General features: G+C 41.2%; 2 protein-coding genes and 1 non-coding gene across 6 annotated transcripts in view; all 3 read right to left on the minus strand.

Annotated features, from left to right (window-relative positions):
* Positions 1-2,263, minus strand: part of MSH4 (mutS homolog 4) — a 29,118-nt gene extending 26,855 nt beyond the window's left edge. For 3 of the 4 annotated variants that reach the window (XM_057407148.1, XM_057407146.1, XM_057407151.1), the window contains exons 1-2: positions 1,678-1,762; positions 3-44 (exon numbers count right to left, since the gene is read on the minus strand). The gene's annotated coding sequence lies outside the window, so the exon portion shown is untranslated. Of the gene's footprint in view, positions 1-2; positions 45-1,677; positions 1,763-2,004 lie in introns of those variants that run through there. The other variant, XM_057407147.1, reaches the window with a different exon arrangement.
* A 3,576-nt stretch (positions 2,264-5,839) lies between these two features.
* Positions 5,840-17,883, minus strand: RABGGTB (Rab geranylgeranyltransferase subunit beta). Its single transcript, XM_057407152.1, has 9 exons — positions 17,787-17,883; positions 17,192-17,299; positions 15,977-16,174; positions 13,497-13,602; positions 12,136-12,188; positions 11,906-12,016; positions 10,168-10,293; positions 9,186-9,335; positions 5,840-6,225 (listed from the first exon to the last, which is right to left on the minus strand). Exons 1-9 carry the CDS (start codon positions 17,787-17,789, stop codon positions 6,085-6,087), a joined length of 996 nt encoding a protein of 331 aa, XP_057263135.1. The 5' UTR covers positions 17,790-17,883; the 3' UTR covers positions 5,840-6,084.
* LOC130598085 (small nucleolar RNA SNORD45) lies at positions 16,985-17,067 on the minus strand. The gene has a single exon (XR_008971937.1). It is a non-coding gene; the product is annotated as a small nucleolar RNA SNORD45 (small nucleolar RNA).
* Positions 17,884-19,298: the final 1,415 nt, after the last annotated feature.

Consider the following 19,298-nt stretch of genomic DNA (forward strand, 5'->3'; position numbering starts at 1 on the left):
ACTACAGAGATATCCAAGCAACAACCTCTAATGTCACAGAGGCTCTTTGAAGTATGAAATAAAATAAAAAGAAGTCTGTTTTGAAATCAAACCTTTACTAATGCTTATTTTCCACAATGACGTAAGTTGAGGCACCAATGAAAGCCACTGTTTGCATTGCTAGACTGAAATACTACAGAAGTCACTGTACCACACATAATTTCATATTCTAATGTACCTTACAGTTATGAATGTGGTGTCAGCACCATCTTACATTTGCCTATCAGTTTTTAAATCTATACCTGAAACTGCATGTGTTTATGGGTTTATTTATTTTTGAAGGTCAGCATTCTTTTTTTAATAAAAGAAAACAAAGAACCATGCTCAAAACCTCCTCCACTTGAGAATGGAATGATCTCCCTTTGATTTTATGGCGTTCAGCTCTCAGAAATCATACAATAATCTGGGAAGTATCTGTTATCTGCAGTTTCTTTTACACACATATCTTCAGATTTATCTCTATTTTTAAGTCCTGCAAAATCTCTCAGATCATGTTTCTGTTTAACGAATTATTTAAAATATTTATTTTCAGTTTTCTTGAGATGACTAAAATCAACATCATATCCTTAATTTAGCTTGAATAGTTGCCGTAAGTTGCATAAAAAGGAATTAAAATAGAAAGAGTTTTTCTACTTAGCAGTTACAAAATTCCAGGTATTAAGAGACATGGAAGCCCAAACATTTCTGTTCCCTCTATTAAATTAAAAATAGATCTATAAGAGAGAATACTTTAGCACTGTGCTCAGATGACCCATTAACTGCATGACATTTCCTCATGGTTGGTACAAAAATACTGACAATATTGTTTGATTTTTTTTGTGGGAGATGTTTTCTTTAGATCTTACAAAACTGACATCTGGAAAAAAAAAACCCAACAAAACATCATTAGTTCAGACTGTTTTGTTTGGGGTTTTGGTTGGTTGGTTGGTTTTTTAAGAGTGGACAAATCAGCACTGAAATGCACAGTGATTTTTTAAAAAAAAAATCATTCACAATGCGTAAGTTCACTCAGAAGTTTGGTAGAGAAGACTTTGATTTCCTGGCATAACATGGGGAAAAACGTAATTTTAAAGACCAGATGAACCGAACCACCTTGGGGTATCTTTTAAAACCAGCATTTAACAAGTTATGCACTACTCAAATTGAAATTCTGTTTGTTGTTTGGCATATTTTAGGATTCATGACTGAGCATGTACATTACCCACAACCACGTTACCTTCCTCCCAGTTTACATGTAATGAAGATGTATGCACTTCAGAATGCATTCCAGCAAGTGTTAAGATAATTTCCAGCTCCTTTTATAGGTTTTTCACTGAAAAACATACAATTTGAACAATAGGAACTGGCTGGTGCACACATGTTCAGCAGTCAGGAGCTGAGGTGCCACGTCCTCAGCGGGAGCCAGCAGCCCAGGGTGAACAGCTTTATGTGGAGGATGGCAATAGCAATATCACATTTTAGGACCTCAACATTTTTACAACACATGGAGGATAACAGCATTTAAAACTACACACACACACACACACACAAAACAAAAAAAAAAAACCAAACCAACCAGCAAAAAAAAAAACAGAAAAAAAAAAAAAAGAATAAAGAAAAACCACCACCAAAGAAATCAAACCCAAGTCCCATAACCACCTGAACGCTGTCCAGGTCCCTAGTGAAGCAATACTGTGTTGCAATTCAAACCAAATTATTGACCCCATCAGGGAACAGAGATAATGCTATTAGAAATCTCACATCAAGAAAATAATGATTTATTTAAAGAAGTGTGAAGAACGACCAACATTGTCCTGATGGTTTGAAGGGAAGCGGCGGGGCGGGGGGAGAAAGGTCACTAAGGAGATGGTGCTGCGCCTCGTCAGGCAACCACCGCGTGTAACTGCCCCTTCGACCGAAACAGCGGGCAGGGCGACAGAAGAAAGCGGCCAAGGCCCGTACGGAGAGGGCAACGCAGCACCCCACCTCCTCTTCCGGAAACCGGCGCCTTTACCCCGGCAACCCGGCTAGGGGCGACGCCTTCCCGGCTTGAGCTGCCCGGCCCGGCCCCGCCGCTGGAGAGCTCTCCGGTGCTGCCCGTCGTGCTGCGCGGCGTCTGCAGCAGCCCAAGGGTATAGCGGGGCGGCCGCTCCGCCCGCCCTCCCAACCCCGACGTGGAGGAGCAGCGGCCAGTGTAGGACTCCGAGGTGGCCGAGGCGGTCTCCCGCCGGTACGCGGCCGCCGTACTGCTCGCTTCCAGCATCGCCGCCTCGCCCCGAACGGCCACCGCCGCTCCCGAAAATGGCGGCGCCCCCGCCCCGCTCTCACACCCCCGCCCCCGGCGGCCGCTGAGGGGAGCCGCGCGCCCCCGCCGCACACGGGCACAAACAGCGCTCGCCCCGCCGCAGACAGCGCGGCTGCGCACGCAGTGAAAGGGTGATACGGGGCTGCAAGGGAAGGGAGCTCTGCAGAACGGGAGCGGCGCGTTCACCCGCAGCTCGCCCCACATCCGTTCTTCAGCATCCAGAAACTGCTCCAGCCGCGTCCTCCCTGCTCACGACTTTAGGTACTAAAAGATCCCAATAACAACCACAAAGCTTGTGTACATCTAGAATTGTTAAAACATACCCTTAGCACGCTCTGACGTGTGTCACATGACTGTAGCATGCATACATACCACTAAAACCGTTCCAATAAACATTCTGACAAGATTTGTCCTTGGAACGTAACACACCTGCATTAAAAAACACTCCAGACAGAAGCCAGCCCTTGCCAGCCCACGGCGCTTCACAGACAACTGCAGTCTGATGGATACTCAGCTTCACAACTGAAATGACAGCAGTTGCAGCTCCTCTGCTGGCATCTGCTCACAGTTCAGACAGCACGTGCTTTCTCAGCAGCGAGTATCATCAGCCTGGTACCAGGAACTTGAATGTCACTGCAGAGCAAAGGATGGCAGGCTGCAGGTGCCCATTCCAGCTACTGCCTGTCCTCAATTTCAAGTCCTACACTGAGCTTTCCTTTTGTCCTGGGCTCAGCAGTAGCAGTCATTTTTCTCCTTCTTAGTAGCTGGTGCAGTGCTGTGGTTTTGACTTTCAGCCTGGGAACAGCACAGATAACACCGATGGTTTTAGCTGCTGCTCAGTAATGTTTACTCCGAGTCTCATGCTCTGCCAGGGAGGAGGGGAAGCCGGGAGGAAGCAGAGACAGGACACCTGACCCAAACTGACCGAAGAGGTATTCCATACCACAGCACGTCATGCCCAGTATATAAACTGGGGCAGTTACCCGGAAGGGCTAGATCACTGTTCAGTCAGGCTGGGTATCGGGTGGTGGGTGGCGAGTGGTTGTATTCTCTCCCCTTGTTATTTCCCTTATCATTATTATTATTATTATTGGTGGTAGCAGCAGTGATTTGCGTTATACCTTAGTTACTGGACTGCTCTTATCTCAACCCGTGGGAATTACATTCTTTTGATTCTCCTCCCCATCCCTCTGCAAGCAGGGGGAGGAAAGGGGGGAGTGAGCGAGCGCTGCGTGGTGCTGTGTTGCCGGCTGGGCTTAAACCACGACACCCTTCCATCAATTCAGAGTGCATTCAGACTCCTGCAGCTGAAGGGGGTTAGACCCTTTTCCTCTTCTCTGACAGAAATCCAAGCATATGACAAGAAAGGCAGAAACAAAGGCAAAGTCCATCTTCCACCTTCCTTCCTTCTGTATGGTCACAGGTTACAACTTAACAGAGTTGCCTTAAGAAAACTGAGAAAAATCATCTCTGGAATAAAGTACATACCTCTGGACTTGGACCATGTTCTTGAAGGCAACAGAATGGCTGTTGATCCCTCTTCCCTCCTCATTTTCTTTGAATAAGCATATCTACAGACACACAATTTATGTACCCAGATTATTCACTATTCTCTCACAAATTCTCATACAGTATCTTGCAATATTTATTGCTGGGAATACTGGCTATGCTACAGTACTTAAAATCAAGTACTAATATAATGTTGGGATCTTTCCATAGGAATATTTCCACGGGGAAAAAGAAAAAAAGGTTATGAAAGTATGTATTTCTGAAAGCCTTTAATAAAGGACCAGTAACCAAAGACTGAGAACTGCTGATTAATTATTGCAAAGTTAACTACATAAGCTCAGAAAAGAAAAATCTTATTAGTACTTTTAACAAAATAGAGGTAGACAGTAACAATGGATTTTGCACCAAAATGGCATAAGACATAACACAGACACACTAGGAAACTATTTTTTCACTGGATATTTAACAGAAAACATGACTTTCTTCACGTAAGAAAAATTGTGGTGACTTCTGCAAATACAGTACTTTAAAGAACTGATGTAAAGAATGGAAGAATATTCTTAAGAAGTCAGTTTGTGCACATACATCTTTTTTAACCTATAATCTTTTAAGATCTTCACAAGTAACAGCTTACTTAGGAAATGAAGTTGACCAGACCTTCTTCAGAAAAAAAACTCCAATACATTAACAGGATTTCAACCTACAGTTAAATGTTCTACACTGTCATGCAGTATCACCCACAGGCTAATTCTCAAGGTGTCTCTGTCTATACTAGACTAGAAATTCTGAAGATGATTCTATTCTGTCTACACAACATGGAAAAATGGCAAATTCCTATGTACTGAACAATGTTTCCTTAGATGAAAAGAAGTGGCACTTGCAAAAGTAACCTGGAATAAGAAAAAAATAACTTAAAATTTTCTGTTACACCTCATAGTTGCATAAAACCTGATCAGTGTTCTCGCTCTCTCACACTCAACACAAAGCCTGCTGTAACTTTCTTCCAAACCTTGAGAAGGAAATTAATTCATCAGGCAACTGGACAGTTTAAGAAGAGCAGGGTTCTTACCTTATCTAAAAAAGCCTGTAGAGAAAGCTTAAAACATTTATTAGAAATACTTAAGCATTCAAATGCACGTTCTCTCTTTGAAATTCTCTATTAGTAAAGGTCTACCAAAAAGTCCAGTTATACCTTACACTCTACTAACATGAACAGGCTGGGTAAAACTAACCAGATGGCTTTTAGAAGTGTCTGAAACAAATGTAGACCTTCTGAAGTACAGAAGCAAAGACTTTCTCCCCTTTACAATTACCTTTTATTATGTATTTCACTCTTAGCCAGGGTGTGAGGAACGTAAATTAAAAGGCAATTTTAGGGCTTCTATGAAGACAAAGAGGACTTAATCCTTCAGAGAACAAGTATTTTCCATGCCTAGTTTATTCTCATTACACCATAATCAAGTGCTGGCAATTACCGTCTTAAAAGCTACGAAAACAGGATTGCAACTCAGCAACAACTCTATACTCAGTTAGAAGTTACTGTCCTATAGACCTTCTCTAGAATGCTTAGTATTAGCAAATTTCACTACAGATACTCAAGGTATGCTCTATTTCTATCAGAGAAATTCTGCCTAAGGGACTCATCAATAAGTGAAGACATTTATATGCTTAATGGAACAACAACTGTTGTTTTCACTGGAATCAATTACTATCAGAAGAAAAAACTTGCTTCTCAGTATATAAAAGTGATGGCAAATGTGAAGAGGAACAATTACATACACAAGCGCACCGCAGTAAGTGCATGGCTTAAGTAGGGTTTTGTTTGCAGGTTGGTTTGATTGGTGTTTTTTTTTCGTACTCTTTTAAAGTGCTTTCTCTGATCTGCCATCAAAACATGCTTGTTGAAGGACAGATGTGAGCATGGTTGATATCACACGAATACAAAAATTAAACATTCAAGCTATTGCTTTGACTTGAATATTAAAAAAAAAAAAAGCCCACCGTGTATTTAAGTACACATTGGAAGTGTTTCTACGTCTCTTATATACAACCAAAGAACATGTTACACTCAGATTATTAGAAGCAGCCTGTTCTGATACAGTTTACGAAGTGACAAAGCCAACAGTAAAGCTATTGCTTTACTTTTGCAATGTAAACATCTCAAAGAATATGCTAACAGTTTCAGAGATGAGATTACTTAAATCAGTAGAACCAAAGCAAGTGGGCATATCAACCTTTTGTCTCTATGAGGCTTAGCTCAGAAGCTCAGGCTGTACATTTATTCTTTGAAGGACATCTTCTGGCATGCAAAAGACAGGATTGACTGCCTTGATTTGTTCTTCTCCTAATAAAGATAGTCCAGCAATTCCAAATAGGGTATGAAATGGATCCACCTGGGGGAAAAAGAAAAAGAGTTTGTGTCTGTTTCCAAAGATGTTCATGTTCAAATGTTCATTCATACAAGCTTTTCATTTGTATGGCATGAAGCTTCTGTTTGCTAGGAAGAGGCTGAAAACCCCCATGGCTGAAGGAGACAATGCAACTGAACAAAGCTTTCATTTGTGCTGACAGGCAAGACAGCTTCCACAGCATGTATCTACAATACTATGATTTACTCAGAGATGCTTGCCAATTGTCTCTTAAGACAATTTTCAACTCTGAATTTGACAGGAAGCACTCGTTTGCCTCCATTACCATTAAATGTCACAGGGTAGCAGAAGCAAAGAAGAGATTTTAAAAGTAAGTTTGATCATCCATAAGTATCGCTTCCATAAATTCCCCATTTGCTCTTCAGCAACCTTTTAATTGTCTTCAGCTCTTTAATGGTCTCTGAATACAGAGTTGTGCTGTAAAATCTTGAGAGGGGAGAAGCAACCTACTGTGAAAGAAAATTGAAGGAAAAAATATAAGAAAAAACCCAGAAGAGACAGGAGCAGTGATGTGGTGTCCAAGTATTCCTTCACTGTATGAAACTTCCCTAAAAGCACTTACCACCACATAACTGCAGCAGATTATGAAGTCTCATTAAAAGCATCCTGTCAATGGAGTTAATCAACCATTCTACAAAAACCTATCCAAAAGTCCCTGTGCCGTCTGGTGCAGCATACATCCTGTTTGCTTTAGTGGAACTTCTAGATCTCACTGCAAAGGTTCTATAATGCAGTAAACTAAGCCAAATTACCATGTTGCAGCCATATACAGGATCCTCAACCACTGATCACAGCCTAGAAGGTTCAAACTACACTACCACAGCAAGTCTCACTCCTCAATGGATTGGCAACCACATTATTAGTGCGGTCAAAGCTTAGACTTATATATACTTGCTCCTGCCCAGAACTGAGTATATGGCCATAAAGGAGGGGTAAAATAAATAAGCAGTAAAATAATAATAATGAATAGTACACTTTAGGAATGGCAAGACAGATGGACAGGCCCAGAAGGGGAGATGGTCCCCAATGGGAAGTGTGCAAGTGAAGTTACAGATTCAATCTGTTGATGAACAGTGTGTGTTCAGGGAAACCGAAATTCCTAGAAGATACATCTACTGCCATCTGCTCCTTTCTGCAATCTTCTTCAAAGCAAATAACAAGGAAACACCCGCTGAATGACAACCAAGAGCTAATAAGCACAGCTACTGAAGTTAAGTTATTGAGAATTAGCTGCTTGGAACTTAAAAAAATATAAAAAAATGACAGAGCTATCTTTTGTGAAGTGGTTCAAAACCTGAAGTACAATCACAACATCAAATCAAGACTGGAACCTAAAACTAACTAAAAACAAAACCAAAAAACAACACCAAACAAAAAAGCCCAACAACAAACCAAAACCCCCACCACACTAACCCCCCCAAATAAACACCCCCATCCTAGCCAAAACAAACATCCTCAAACAAACCAACCCCACAAGCCTCCAAAGCAACAGGTTTGTTAGGAATGAGTTTTTACAGGAACAAAGCAAAAACCTGTAGGTGTCAACACCTCTATGGCAGCACCCACTTCAACAATGGGTAACAGGTAAAAATAATATGAAATGACCACTAACATAACACACAAAAAACCTCTCAATGGAGCCTGCATTAGACATGGAGGAAAGGCTCTGCAAAGGTGCTCTTCTAGCAAGACAAAAATACTTCAATAGCTCAAATTTAATCTCAAAGCCAGAAAAGCATAAAGATTTTAAGAGTCACACTTCTCAGGGAGAATTCTGAAAAGGGAAAAAGTCTTTCTGTGTGCTCTTTAGAAATACAAAAGCCTTCCAATTTTAAGAACACCAAAATACTTCCCAAATGACAGACCAGAATAAGGAGATTTCTCCCCTTCCCCCAACTGGGAATGTATCATCTTGCAAAGAAACAGAAAGCTACTTCAGTTCTTAAGTTGTTTGTGAAGAAAGGAGAAGACATGGTCAGCTGCAATAGAATGAGCAATAAAATGAGGTCCCCTTTGTGACCTCTGACAAATAAGCAGCCAACTGCTTTACAGGAATTGCACTGAAGTCTCAGAATACTTTTATCTGTCCAGGATCCTTGAAAGATAAGGAATATGGCTTTATTTGCCATTTTACCTGGGCAATCTCCATTATTTCTTCTTGAAACCAGAGAGCACAGACCACCTAAACCATAACTGCTCTCTCAAACAAGTAGAAAATTGTACCAACACGCTCTTCATAATGTTATCACAAAACCTTTTTCCTCCCTCCTCGTATAGACAAATGCCAGTGAGAGGCAGTTGCTGGGCTGGCACAGAACAAAAGCTAACATATAAAGATTCTTAATAAAAACTTACAGCTCATTTAGATCAGGCAAAACCATGAAGAGAGTCGATGACTACTTCACCTGCACTGGACTCTAGCTTGCATATCGTTTACAGAACAAACCAAACTCCTAAACCCCCACACATCCCCCCTGCCAAAAATAAAAAAAACAAACAAACAAAAACAACAACAACAAAAAAAGACCAAAACAAAAAACCCAAACCAAACCAACCAACCAAAAAAGAAAAAAAAAAAACCACACAAAAAACCAAAACACCAGACACAGTACTTTTACAGAGGTCTTCCAAGTGGTCTTGTAAGAAACAATTTGTGTGGTATGCGTTATGAGAACCAAGCCAGGATTTGTAAGGAAGGGCAACTGACTTCAGTGGGGAATATCACAGCGCAGGTGTGACAAAGTATGTGCTGCCCAAGCAAGCCTTCAAAAGCAACTCTACCCTAATCTTTCCTACAAAGCAAACTGCAGGCTCTGCAGAATGCTTACACCTGGATCACAAGTTGAGCTACACTCAAATGAGAAAATTTACCTTCCCAGTTGGAATTTTCAGTTACGTGTCTTACATAGTAAGGGGTTATTTACCATATCTCCTGGTCTGTCAGCAAATCCTCCTGTCTCCTCATCCTGGCAAGCCAAAATAAAGCAGCGCAGCTTCTCTCTGTCAATCCAGTGTAATCTACCAATCATCTTCAAAGATGCTAGCACCCACCACGAATAACATACATCAGGTAACTGGCAAGCAGAAAAGCAGATTATTATTTGATTTTGTTTTAAACATGACACTGTAAATTTTACTGGTGATTCTGCAAATTACTAAGTGTGCTGTCACAATACTGTTGCAGAGAAACAACACTTGAAGAGCTTACTTGGAGTAAAAGACAAGAAAGTTCCTGGGTGCAGTTTCTTTTCAGAGGACTTCCCTTTTTCAGGAAGGAAAAGTCTCTTTCTCAAACCTCTTCTTCAGGAAACAAAACCACAAGAATGTGATTTTGAAGTGTTTTTCACCTGCTGTGGAAGAGGCTAAAAAACCACAGCCCCTTTTTCAGGAGTACAAAGAACTTCGTATCAATTACTTTTTGGTTGTTTGGTTGGATTTTTTTTCCATGGCAAGGGGTTGAACAGAGCAGGGGAAGCATTTTTAATTGGTTATCTATTTATCAGTCAAGATTATTTGAGGTCACACAATTCCCTAGTGTGATGAGGAACACTATTATACCCAGGATCTACATACAGGAAAACAGTAATTTTTGCACAGATTCTACAGAAGAGATCATTCCTCATGTCAGAAAATATTAAAGCCCCAATTTAACAGGATACTGGTTAAAGTAGTCAGCAAGACATACGCCCATATGTGTACCTTCCTAACCCGAGTACTCACACCAAGCGTAACTAAGGACTGCATGACAGATGTTAGTGACAAAATTAAGAGTCAAAATGAAGTCCTAACTTCTTTGAAAAGTTTATTAAATATTTCATAGAAGTCATGATGTTTTCCAGAAGTACTTCATTTTAGAAAAAATAATCTCTACTGAAGTCTGAGCAAAGAAAAAAAGCCACCTAATACCTTCTCTGGTCGTCCGTTGAGACCCCCGGAAGGTAACTGACGTTCACAAAGCCACCAACCCAGCAAGTCAACGTTTATTTGATGCAACTGGTCTGTTATAGCCAGGAATCCTGTGCAACAATAGATCTAAAATTACAGACATAAATTGGTTGTGTATTTAAAGACTATAGTTAGCAGACTAAATGCAGGAAGATCTCAAAGCAGGAGTACGGCCATGCAAACAATACAAAATAAACATACATTTTAACTTTTGGTTTTACTTTTCCATTAGTATGTTATTGATACAGTTGCACTGTATAAAAGTACCAGCTATATGATGTAATTACAGGACAGTAAGATTTTACTAATATAAGAACTTAACGCACTTGGAGAAAAAGTCTAAAAGATCAGGCAGTTTTATTTTAAGATAATGGACTCTGAAGCCAGAGAAGCCAAACTGATTTCTGCAGGCGGGATATGGCCTATATGAAAATTCTGCATCCAGCATGCGGTTTATTCCTGTATGTGCCTCTTCACCAGCAGCTTGCGGACAGCAAACTAAAGACCTTCTAAGACATTCTCTAGAAACAGGTTACCCTGATCTTTAACTATCCTGGCAATCCCACATATATCTAGCCATGTCACGCTTGCTGCCAATGTGCCATGTAACATATGTGCATGGATTAATCCATGTTTACTTTTTTCTGGGAAATAACATTTACAGTGCAACAGCACACAAAGAAGTTGTGAATGCTTCATCCCTGGCAGTATTCAAGGCCAGGCTGGACAGAGCCTTGGGTGACCTGGTTTAGTGTGAGATGTCCCTGCGCATGGCAGGGGTGTTGGAACTGAATGATCTTAAGGTCCTTTCCAACCCTAACTATTCTATGATTCTATGATACACTGGTCACCTTTCATGCAGTCACTAGGAAAGCAGCCAAAGCACAAACCACAAGAGACAAAAACCTCAACTGAAAACCACTCATCATCACCTTTTCCTAATTAAAACACACACCCAAAACAACAAGGAAAAATAACAAGAAAAGCACCCATCAACAGGGATGTGCCTATCTGAGAACAGTAAAAAAGTTTTATATTCCCAGAAAACTTTTGAACTATTGTGCAGGTAAAGGAGTTGCGCTTTACAGTGGTTCAAGGAGTATGTGAATATGCACAACAGATCTAATCCTTCCTGGAAATGCCAGCTGCAAAGAGAGTGCATTCAGCTACTTTGGTGACTTCCTTGAACAGTAGAACACGGTCCAGCCATCTAGACCATATAGGCAACCCTATACCAGTTGGTTTGAGTTTACTTTTTCCCCTCCCCTTGAGAAGGTTCACATCTCATTTTTATTTGAGCTCAGCAGCTGATAAGTGTCAAACATAACACATAACAATTGACCTTTATGTTTCATGATTTGCGGCACAGTGTACAACATCTCTATTAATACCAATTTCAATTTCTCTAAAAATTCCTTGTGCTAACTACTTCAACATCACTATGTGAAGACTGAAACACAGTCCTCTAAGTTATTCCCTTATGACATTCATCACACACACACACACACACTGTAATGGCCCAAATCTCTGATTTATCTAGCTATTTGCTTGTTTATTTTAACTAAGGTACTAGAATCAGGCATTTTGGAAACAAGAAAGGTTTATCAGTTGACATCCTTGATAGACACTGTAAAGAAATGCTTAAGGCAGTATGTGATGCTTGCAATTTTAAAACATTTCCATATGAAGCAAAACTCACCTGCCCTGCATGCGATTCGGAACCTGGTCTACAACCAAATCCTCCATCAAAGTTCATACAGGACAAAACGAATTCTACTGCTTTTCCCACATCAATAGCATCCAGCCTTCCCTGCAAGTCAGAAAAGCAACTAATGCACTTTATATACTACCAAGCTCGTTATGTTCAGAAACTTCAGCAGTACCAAACAGAAGATTTTGCATGTGTACACATAATGATTTAGGACTTACCAGAAGTGCAAGAGTTGCTGCAGCACAGAATGAGAACCTTGTATCTATTTCTCCTAGAAAGCGAGGATAGGAAATGAAATAAGAGTATTTTTATTAACAACAATAAAAATATATTTAAATCACCACTAAAAGCATGAAACAGTATGTTAAAGTACCAGGTTCTACACAGAACAAAAATCAGCCAAAAACTGCTCTTGTACTATTTCCCTTTCCAGCCCATGAATTATTCCTCACTAATTTAGAAAGTGTACATTAAAACTGTTTTGTTTACTGCACATAAGAGCAAACAGTTTATAATAAGCTGGTGTACAGTCAGATATATAGCCAAATCAATTCAACTAGTGGTAATTTACAAATAACTACACAATTTTAGAGTTTCTGTAGTGTAGACAATCACAGAGCCGTGGACTCAAAAATACCCAGACATGACTCTTCACCTGCCTTAAATCTAGGCAGAAGTAGAAGCCACTTTTGTATTTAGAGTAAGACTGATAAAAGTTGCATACTTTTATCTGGAAGCTAAACCAGAAAGGCTACATCTATAGCAGAATGATGCTCAGGAAGTCCATACCAATGTAACTCTCCTCACACAAACTCCAAACAATTAATACTTGAAGTCAAAATTTAAAATTGAACCCATCCACAAGCAGTATTTTTTTGGTTAAACTGATACAAGACTTTTCTTCTTCATCAATTCACAGGCTGATAAATACAAACCAAACCTGTGCTGTTATGTCCTACATCAGGTACTGCATTCCTTCAGTTGCACTGTTAACTTCCTCCCACAAATAACATAAATCCATTGTGCATTCGGTATGTTTTAGTACTTTAATTTTATTAAAATGTAAGCGTTCCATGGGCTATTTTCCATGGAACTAAATATTTATGCTACAGCGTAAAAATATCAGCTTTGCTCATAAAGAATTTACGTGCAGAAACAAAATCAGTATTAAGAGAAGTTCATTAGTACAAACCCAATTTTTCTCACTCCCATATACTGAAAGATGCTTCCACAGCTGTCATGCATAAAGATCGTAGCTGAATGCCATCAAATAACATGCAATTTTGTATCCCTTATGAAGTAGCTTATCTGCTGTATCAAAGCATTGTCAAGTTACAAATGCTCAAAAGTTTTTTTCTTTCAGAGATGGACAATTTTAATACAAGAATAAACCTGAAGTTTAGAACATTTATGAAAGGAATGAAACATATCTCAGCACTTGACAAAATCTCCTTTTTCATAACTCAGAAATAAGTGTTCACATACAAAACATAAGCAAAAAGATCACCCAAGGAAACTTAAGCTCACAGACTTAATACATGTCAACCAAACCAGTAAATTTTAATGATCTAAAAGTTACCCCATTTGTCTCCAGCAAATGATCCATCCTCTTGTTGCAAGCTCTGTATATATTCAACAATTCTATTTACATCAACAACATGCAGACTATCATATAAGATAAGAATCTGGGAAAAAAGACACAGTAACAATCAGAGAGAGGCAAAAATTTAAAAAAGTCTATTTCTTTAACAAAAAAAAAAAATCCTGGATTTATAAAAGACTTCATTTAACTGTGAATGCTACCTGATAAGGCTTACTAAAGTAAAATGTCATTCACTGCAGTTCATCTATCTCTGCCTAAAAACTGTTAGGAAACTCTTACTGTTAAGAAACACTTGAGTGCAAACATAGGCAATTCAAGCTGAACTCTTTCGCGCTTTGTTACTTTCCAGCTTCCAGCTCACTTCTCAAAAGCATAATCAGGTTTGTTTGTTTTTATGTCAGCATTACGCAGAACAGACATTTAATTTATGGCTAATTTCATAACGGTATAATGACATCCTAGATTTACAGATATGTAGTATGAGCACTGCTGCTACTTGGATATATGGCAAGGTTAAGTTAAACTGCTTGTTACTAACAGCACTTACAGTCCAAGCCTGTCAGCAATGATTAGTTTCAAATGATTTTTATTTACATTCACTTTTTCAAATATAATGAGGAGACCCAAACTGCAGTAACTGAAGTATGAACAGTATGAGTAGACACTAACTGTACAGTCAATAAAAAAACAGATGTCATAGGGAATATAAAGTTTGTTGAGCTACCACTGATCTGAGCCAGTAAATCCATATGACAAAGCAATACTGTTTCTGAGCCCCAGCCAGCTTCCTGGTTTTACTCGTAACTTGCATAATATGTAATGAGAGGAATTAAGAATTAGAAAGAAGAGTTCAAACTAAGCAGTATTATAGCACCAAGCCTGAAAAATACCAACAAGCATGACTTTGAACACCCAGAGTTAGATGGAATCTTTCAATTGTTAGATAAAATTTAAGTCTTAAGGAAATGAAAAAAAAAGAACATACAACTCTAACAGAAAATATATAATCATAGCATACTCCTTAAAAAGCAAATCTGAACAAATTGCTATTAATAGTCAAAGGAAGATGTGACATGACTCTTACACATTCTGGGTATGTCTCTTTGCTAAGAACATGCATGCTCATTAAGACATGCGGTTTTAATGAACAAAAGTGTTACATCAGCACTTGCTAAAACTTCGCAACTTTGCACATCTAGAGCTGCATTCAGTTAGCACGAAAACATCCTCCAGTAACATCAAGTATCTACTTAAGAACAAACATCTCTAACAACCTCAGATTGTACCCCCTTCTTATACTGCATTAGAATTTGTGAAGGGAATTTGACTGGGCAATTTGGAACAGCCCAGATGTCACAGCCTAAAGAAACTTTAGTTTCCTGGTTCTCACAGTACTTGAGTAATTCTAGAGCTAAACTGGTGATAAATACCAACTTCAGAGCAGATAATAAATGCCAGCACTTGCCACTAACCCAAGAAAACAGCACTCTTCTGTCCTACCTAAGGCTTTCAAATCAAACACCTTAAATCCAACACACTTTCTTCCTAAAACAGGGAATCTTATTTATTTGTAACACCATTTAGATATTTCTTCCATAAGACTGGACCAGAGAGAAGTTATGCAGCAATAAAACAACAGTTCAGAAACATCTGAGCCTTTTTGGTATTTTTTTCCACAACATGAGTTTTCATGAGAACAAAAGCAAAACAAAAAAAAACCAAAAACCACAACAAAACAAACAAGAGGAGAGTGACAAATTAAATCTACAGTGGAGATGATGGCAATGAAAAGATTAGGTTGAGAATTACTCTTTCTCAGGGAAAGAGTACACACCATCTAAATCGAATGCTCGGGAGACTGGTATCATTTTTAAGTTATACACAAAAAAGCAGATTTGAGGAACACAGCAAGAACCAAGTACTACAGTGTTTTTTTTTGTACAGTACTAACATCTAAACACAGTATGTATAATTATACATATTACATAGTTTAGATATATACTTATTTATATTATATAATTGTTAATACATTATAATATCTATCAATCATATTCTACAGTAATGCATACATGAAAAAAAAAATCCAAAACTTTACTCTTATTCTGGTCATACTTATCTTTCACCTCAGTGTACACTATAAAGATTTTATAAAATCCAAATTTTACCTACCAAAAGCTCAAGCAAAGCCTGTAGCTAAGAGCATTTAAAAAAAACTGCAGCAAAATTATCAAGAATGCATTAAATTATCATTAAAAAACACAGCCTTCCAAAATCTGACCATTTTGTAGGAAACAATACAGCCAAATGCTAAAGTTTTTTGTTTGATTTTTTTTTTGTTTAAGAAGGAATTCAAATAGTTTTTCCATTGGCATCTCACAGGACCTGGCTCATCAGTCTGCAGTCATCAAAAGCAGTAAATGCAATGGTTTCTTCTAAAATTGCCCTGCTACATTTACCTGGACAGCACTGAGGGTATAGAGGAGATGAGGATCATGACCTATGCTGGCACTTATTCCACCACATTCATGTTGACATGATTCGATGAATTCCAGAATTTCTTCTTTATTCATTCGGTGCAGCTGCCCCATGAGATCCATTGCTGTCAGCCCCCAGTAAACACCACTCATCCTCAAATACTCCGACATACAGTATTCCTAAGTAGTGCATTATTTTAGTTCTTCATCAGATAAGCACATAATCAGTAGAGAACAATGAAAATACTACAAACTGTAAACATTAGCTAATGTATGTCAACCATCTTTCATCCCATTAACAACTTACTAGACAGCAGCCCCTCACACATACTCTGCAGATAATGCATTTGTCCACATACGCACACATACAGGCACATGTATATGCATGTATCTACATGTACTACTTTCCCTTCCTCCCGTTTTGTCTAGTTCAAAGTATCAATATCAAATTAAACGCATGCAGGTAGTTTAGCACCAATTCAGTTATTACCTTGGTATTCAAACTACCACTCAAATTACCATCCCAGCTAGTCTCAAAAATAACAAACCTACCATTTAATGAAACTGTCAAGTGCCAAAACCGCCACAATCTAAAGCTGCACTAGGAAATGAAATTTCATCCTGAATTCTCTTAAACCAATCACATCACCCACACCACCCATAAACATTGTTTTCTACTTTCTGAGCACAAGAACAATCATAAGCAATAGTGCTTAGAGTTCTTTTGCAGACAGCAGAGGTAACTGCATGTTTTCTTCAGACACAAGCAGTTACTGACATCTTTCATCTACTGGGACCGGAATACTGTCTGGGCCTGATGGCCCAAGGCTATAAAACTGCTGTTTGTTAAAGTGTTTCTCAAACCCAGGAAGCACAGGGCAGTACTGTGGTGGGATTCCCCATGCCGTCCCATCAAAAGAGCAGCATGTAAATGTAGCTATAGTCCTTGCGCATTCTAGCGGGTGAAAATGCAACAAGCAGCTCATTTCTCAGGTCTCAGAGTAATTCTAGAGCTAAACCAATAATCTTCAAATTTACACTCAGATAATACATGCCAAAACTCATCATAGACCTCGAGATATTAACAAAGATGTCCTTCTTTTGCACTTGGGATTGCAGGGTGAGAATGAGCTGGCTTGTGAACAAGAATTTATGACTATTAACACTGCAGCTGTACTGACACGAGTCGATACCTACATAATCATCTTTCTTTGTTCCATACGAAGCTATGTAGTCCGCGTGTTTCTCCGAGAGCAACGTGCTTGGGGCATCGGGTCTTATCACAACATCCTTTTGGGGTGTCCCCTGTAAGAAGTACCAACAAAACGCCGGTTGTGCGGTCAGTTCAGGCTGTGGGACCGGGGTGTAACCCAGCCGCCACCGGGACACGGACAAACTCGGTGGTGAACACGGGCTGACCCCGTGCCCCCAGCGCTACCTTCCCAGCCCGGCTACGGCCACCGCCGCCGCCCCTAGCGAAGAGAGCGAGCGGAACCCTCCCGTAAAGCTCAGCGGAACCGCCCTTCTCCACGAACACCCCGAAACACCAGGAGCCGCGGAACCCTGCTCCACCGCCAAGGGGCCGAACCGGGCCACCACGCCGCCATCCCCGGGCCAGGCCCGCTCTGGCCCCGTAGGGCCGAGAACCACACCTGGGGCCGCCCCCAGCCCGTCAAGCGTAAGCGGAGCGCGGCTGGAAGCCTGCGCGTCCCCCCTGAGGAGAAGGCGCGGGCTCGGCCTACCCACTGACCCCGGGCCAGGCACTCTCGCCGGCGCGCCCAGCGATACCCACCATCTTGGCCGCCTGCACCGGAAGGAGTGTGGTGCTGCGGGGCGGAGCACGGCGGGGCGGCGGCGGCAGGGCCTCGCTATGGCTGCCCCAGGGCCGCCCGAAGGCAGCGGCGGTCACGGCCCGGGGCCGCGCCAGGTGAGGCGGCAGCCTGACGTACCGCCAGCGGGGCCTGCCGAGCCGAGCGTCGCCTAAAGCTGCCTGTGCGGCCCAGCCGCCATCGCCTCCCGGTGGGTGGCCCTACCGCGGTCCGCGGCTCTCCCACCGAGGAGAGGAGAGGAGAGGAGGGGGCCGGGCGGTCGTTCAGGTCTGCCGCTGCAGGGCCACGCTGCTGGGGTGGGCCACGTCCCGCTCTGCGCCGGGAGCCGCGGCAGGGGCCACACTGGGGCCTCGGGGGTGCACGAGCAGTTCTGCACAGCTAAAGGTCACCTTGACACGGGGGAAGCGGGTGAATTTACATACACTGACTGCAGCTGCGCGCTTTCCTGCGTCACAGCCCATTTAGACATGGGTCCGGTTTCTTTTTGTGACCTCAGTTCCCAAATCCCAAGATTTTAGCTACAGAGAAGGTAGCGATAACTTTAGTTCAAAACCACCCTTTGCTACCTGTTTAAAACTGCACGGGATGATAATGTGTTGATGAGCAACACCTGATGCTGCCAGGTGTCCCCCAGAGAGCTGTGCCAGGCAGGAGCACCCCTGCCATTCCATAAAGAAGTAAGATGCGCAATGCTGGCTTGCACAGAACAGTCAAGATCTATTTTTACATAAATACCTTCCAAGGATGTTGCATCATCAGTCTTCCTGCAGGTAAAGAAGTTGGTGATTTATAGCAATTAATCACTTTACTTAATGAACTCATTTCCTAGGTGGCCTACCTGAGAAATAAGTGTTGCAGAACTGATAGCAAGGTGGCTGCAGGTACTTATACTGCCCAGCACTGCATTCAGGTGATGGATGAAAGGACAAGTTGGTGAGAAATTGCAAATGAATTCATAGGATAGTTGTGGTTTGAAGGGACCTCTTGAGAGTGCTGAGTGTGACCCACCTGCCCGAGCAGGGTCAGCTAGATCAGGCTGTCCAGGACTGTCTTCAGGTGAACTCTGAGTATCTCCACAGATAGAGACTCCACCACCTCTGCCTGTGTATGACATCTCTCACAATAAAAAAAAAAAAGCACATTTTCTCATGTTGCAGAGGAATATTGTGTGTTTTAATTTGTGCCCACTGCCTCTTAGACCAAGTCTGTGAGCACTACTGAGGACAGCCTGGCTCCCTGCTGTTTGTTGCATCCCATCAGGTATCTATGCACATACATAAGACTACCCCGAGCCTTCTCTCATCCAAGCTGGAGAGTGTCGGCCTCTCCCTACATGACAGATGCTCCAGTCCGTTAACCATCTTTGTGGCCCTATGCTGAGCTCCCTGTAGTTAAGTCTATCTTTCCTGTAGTGGGGAGCCTAGAACTGGATGCAGTACTGCAGGTACGGCCTCACAAATGCCAAGTAATGTGTT

Source organism: Pezoporus wallicus, unplaced genomic scaffold, assembly GCF_028554395.1.
Source record: "Pezoporus wallicus isolate ANWC-B61680 ecotype Strahan unplaced genomic scaffold, APGP_CSIRO_Pwel_v1 contig_8805, whole genome shotgun sequence".
Taxonomy (NCBI): Eukaryota; Metazoa; Chordata; class Aves; order Psittaciformes; family Psittacidae; genus Pezoporus; species Pezoporus wallicus.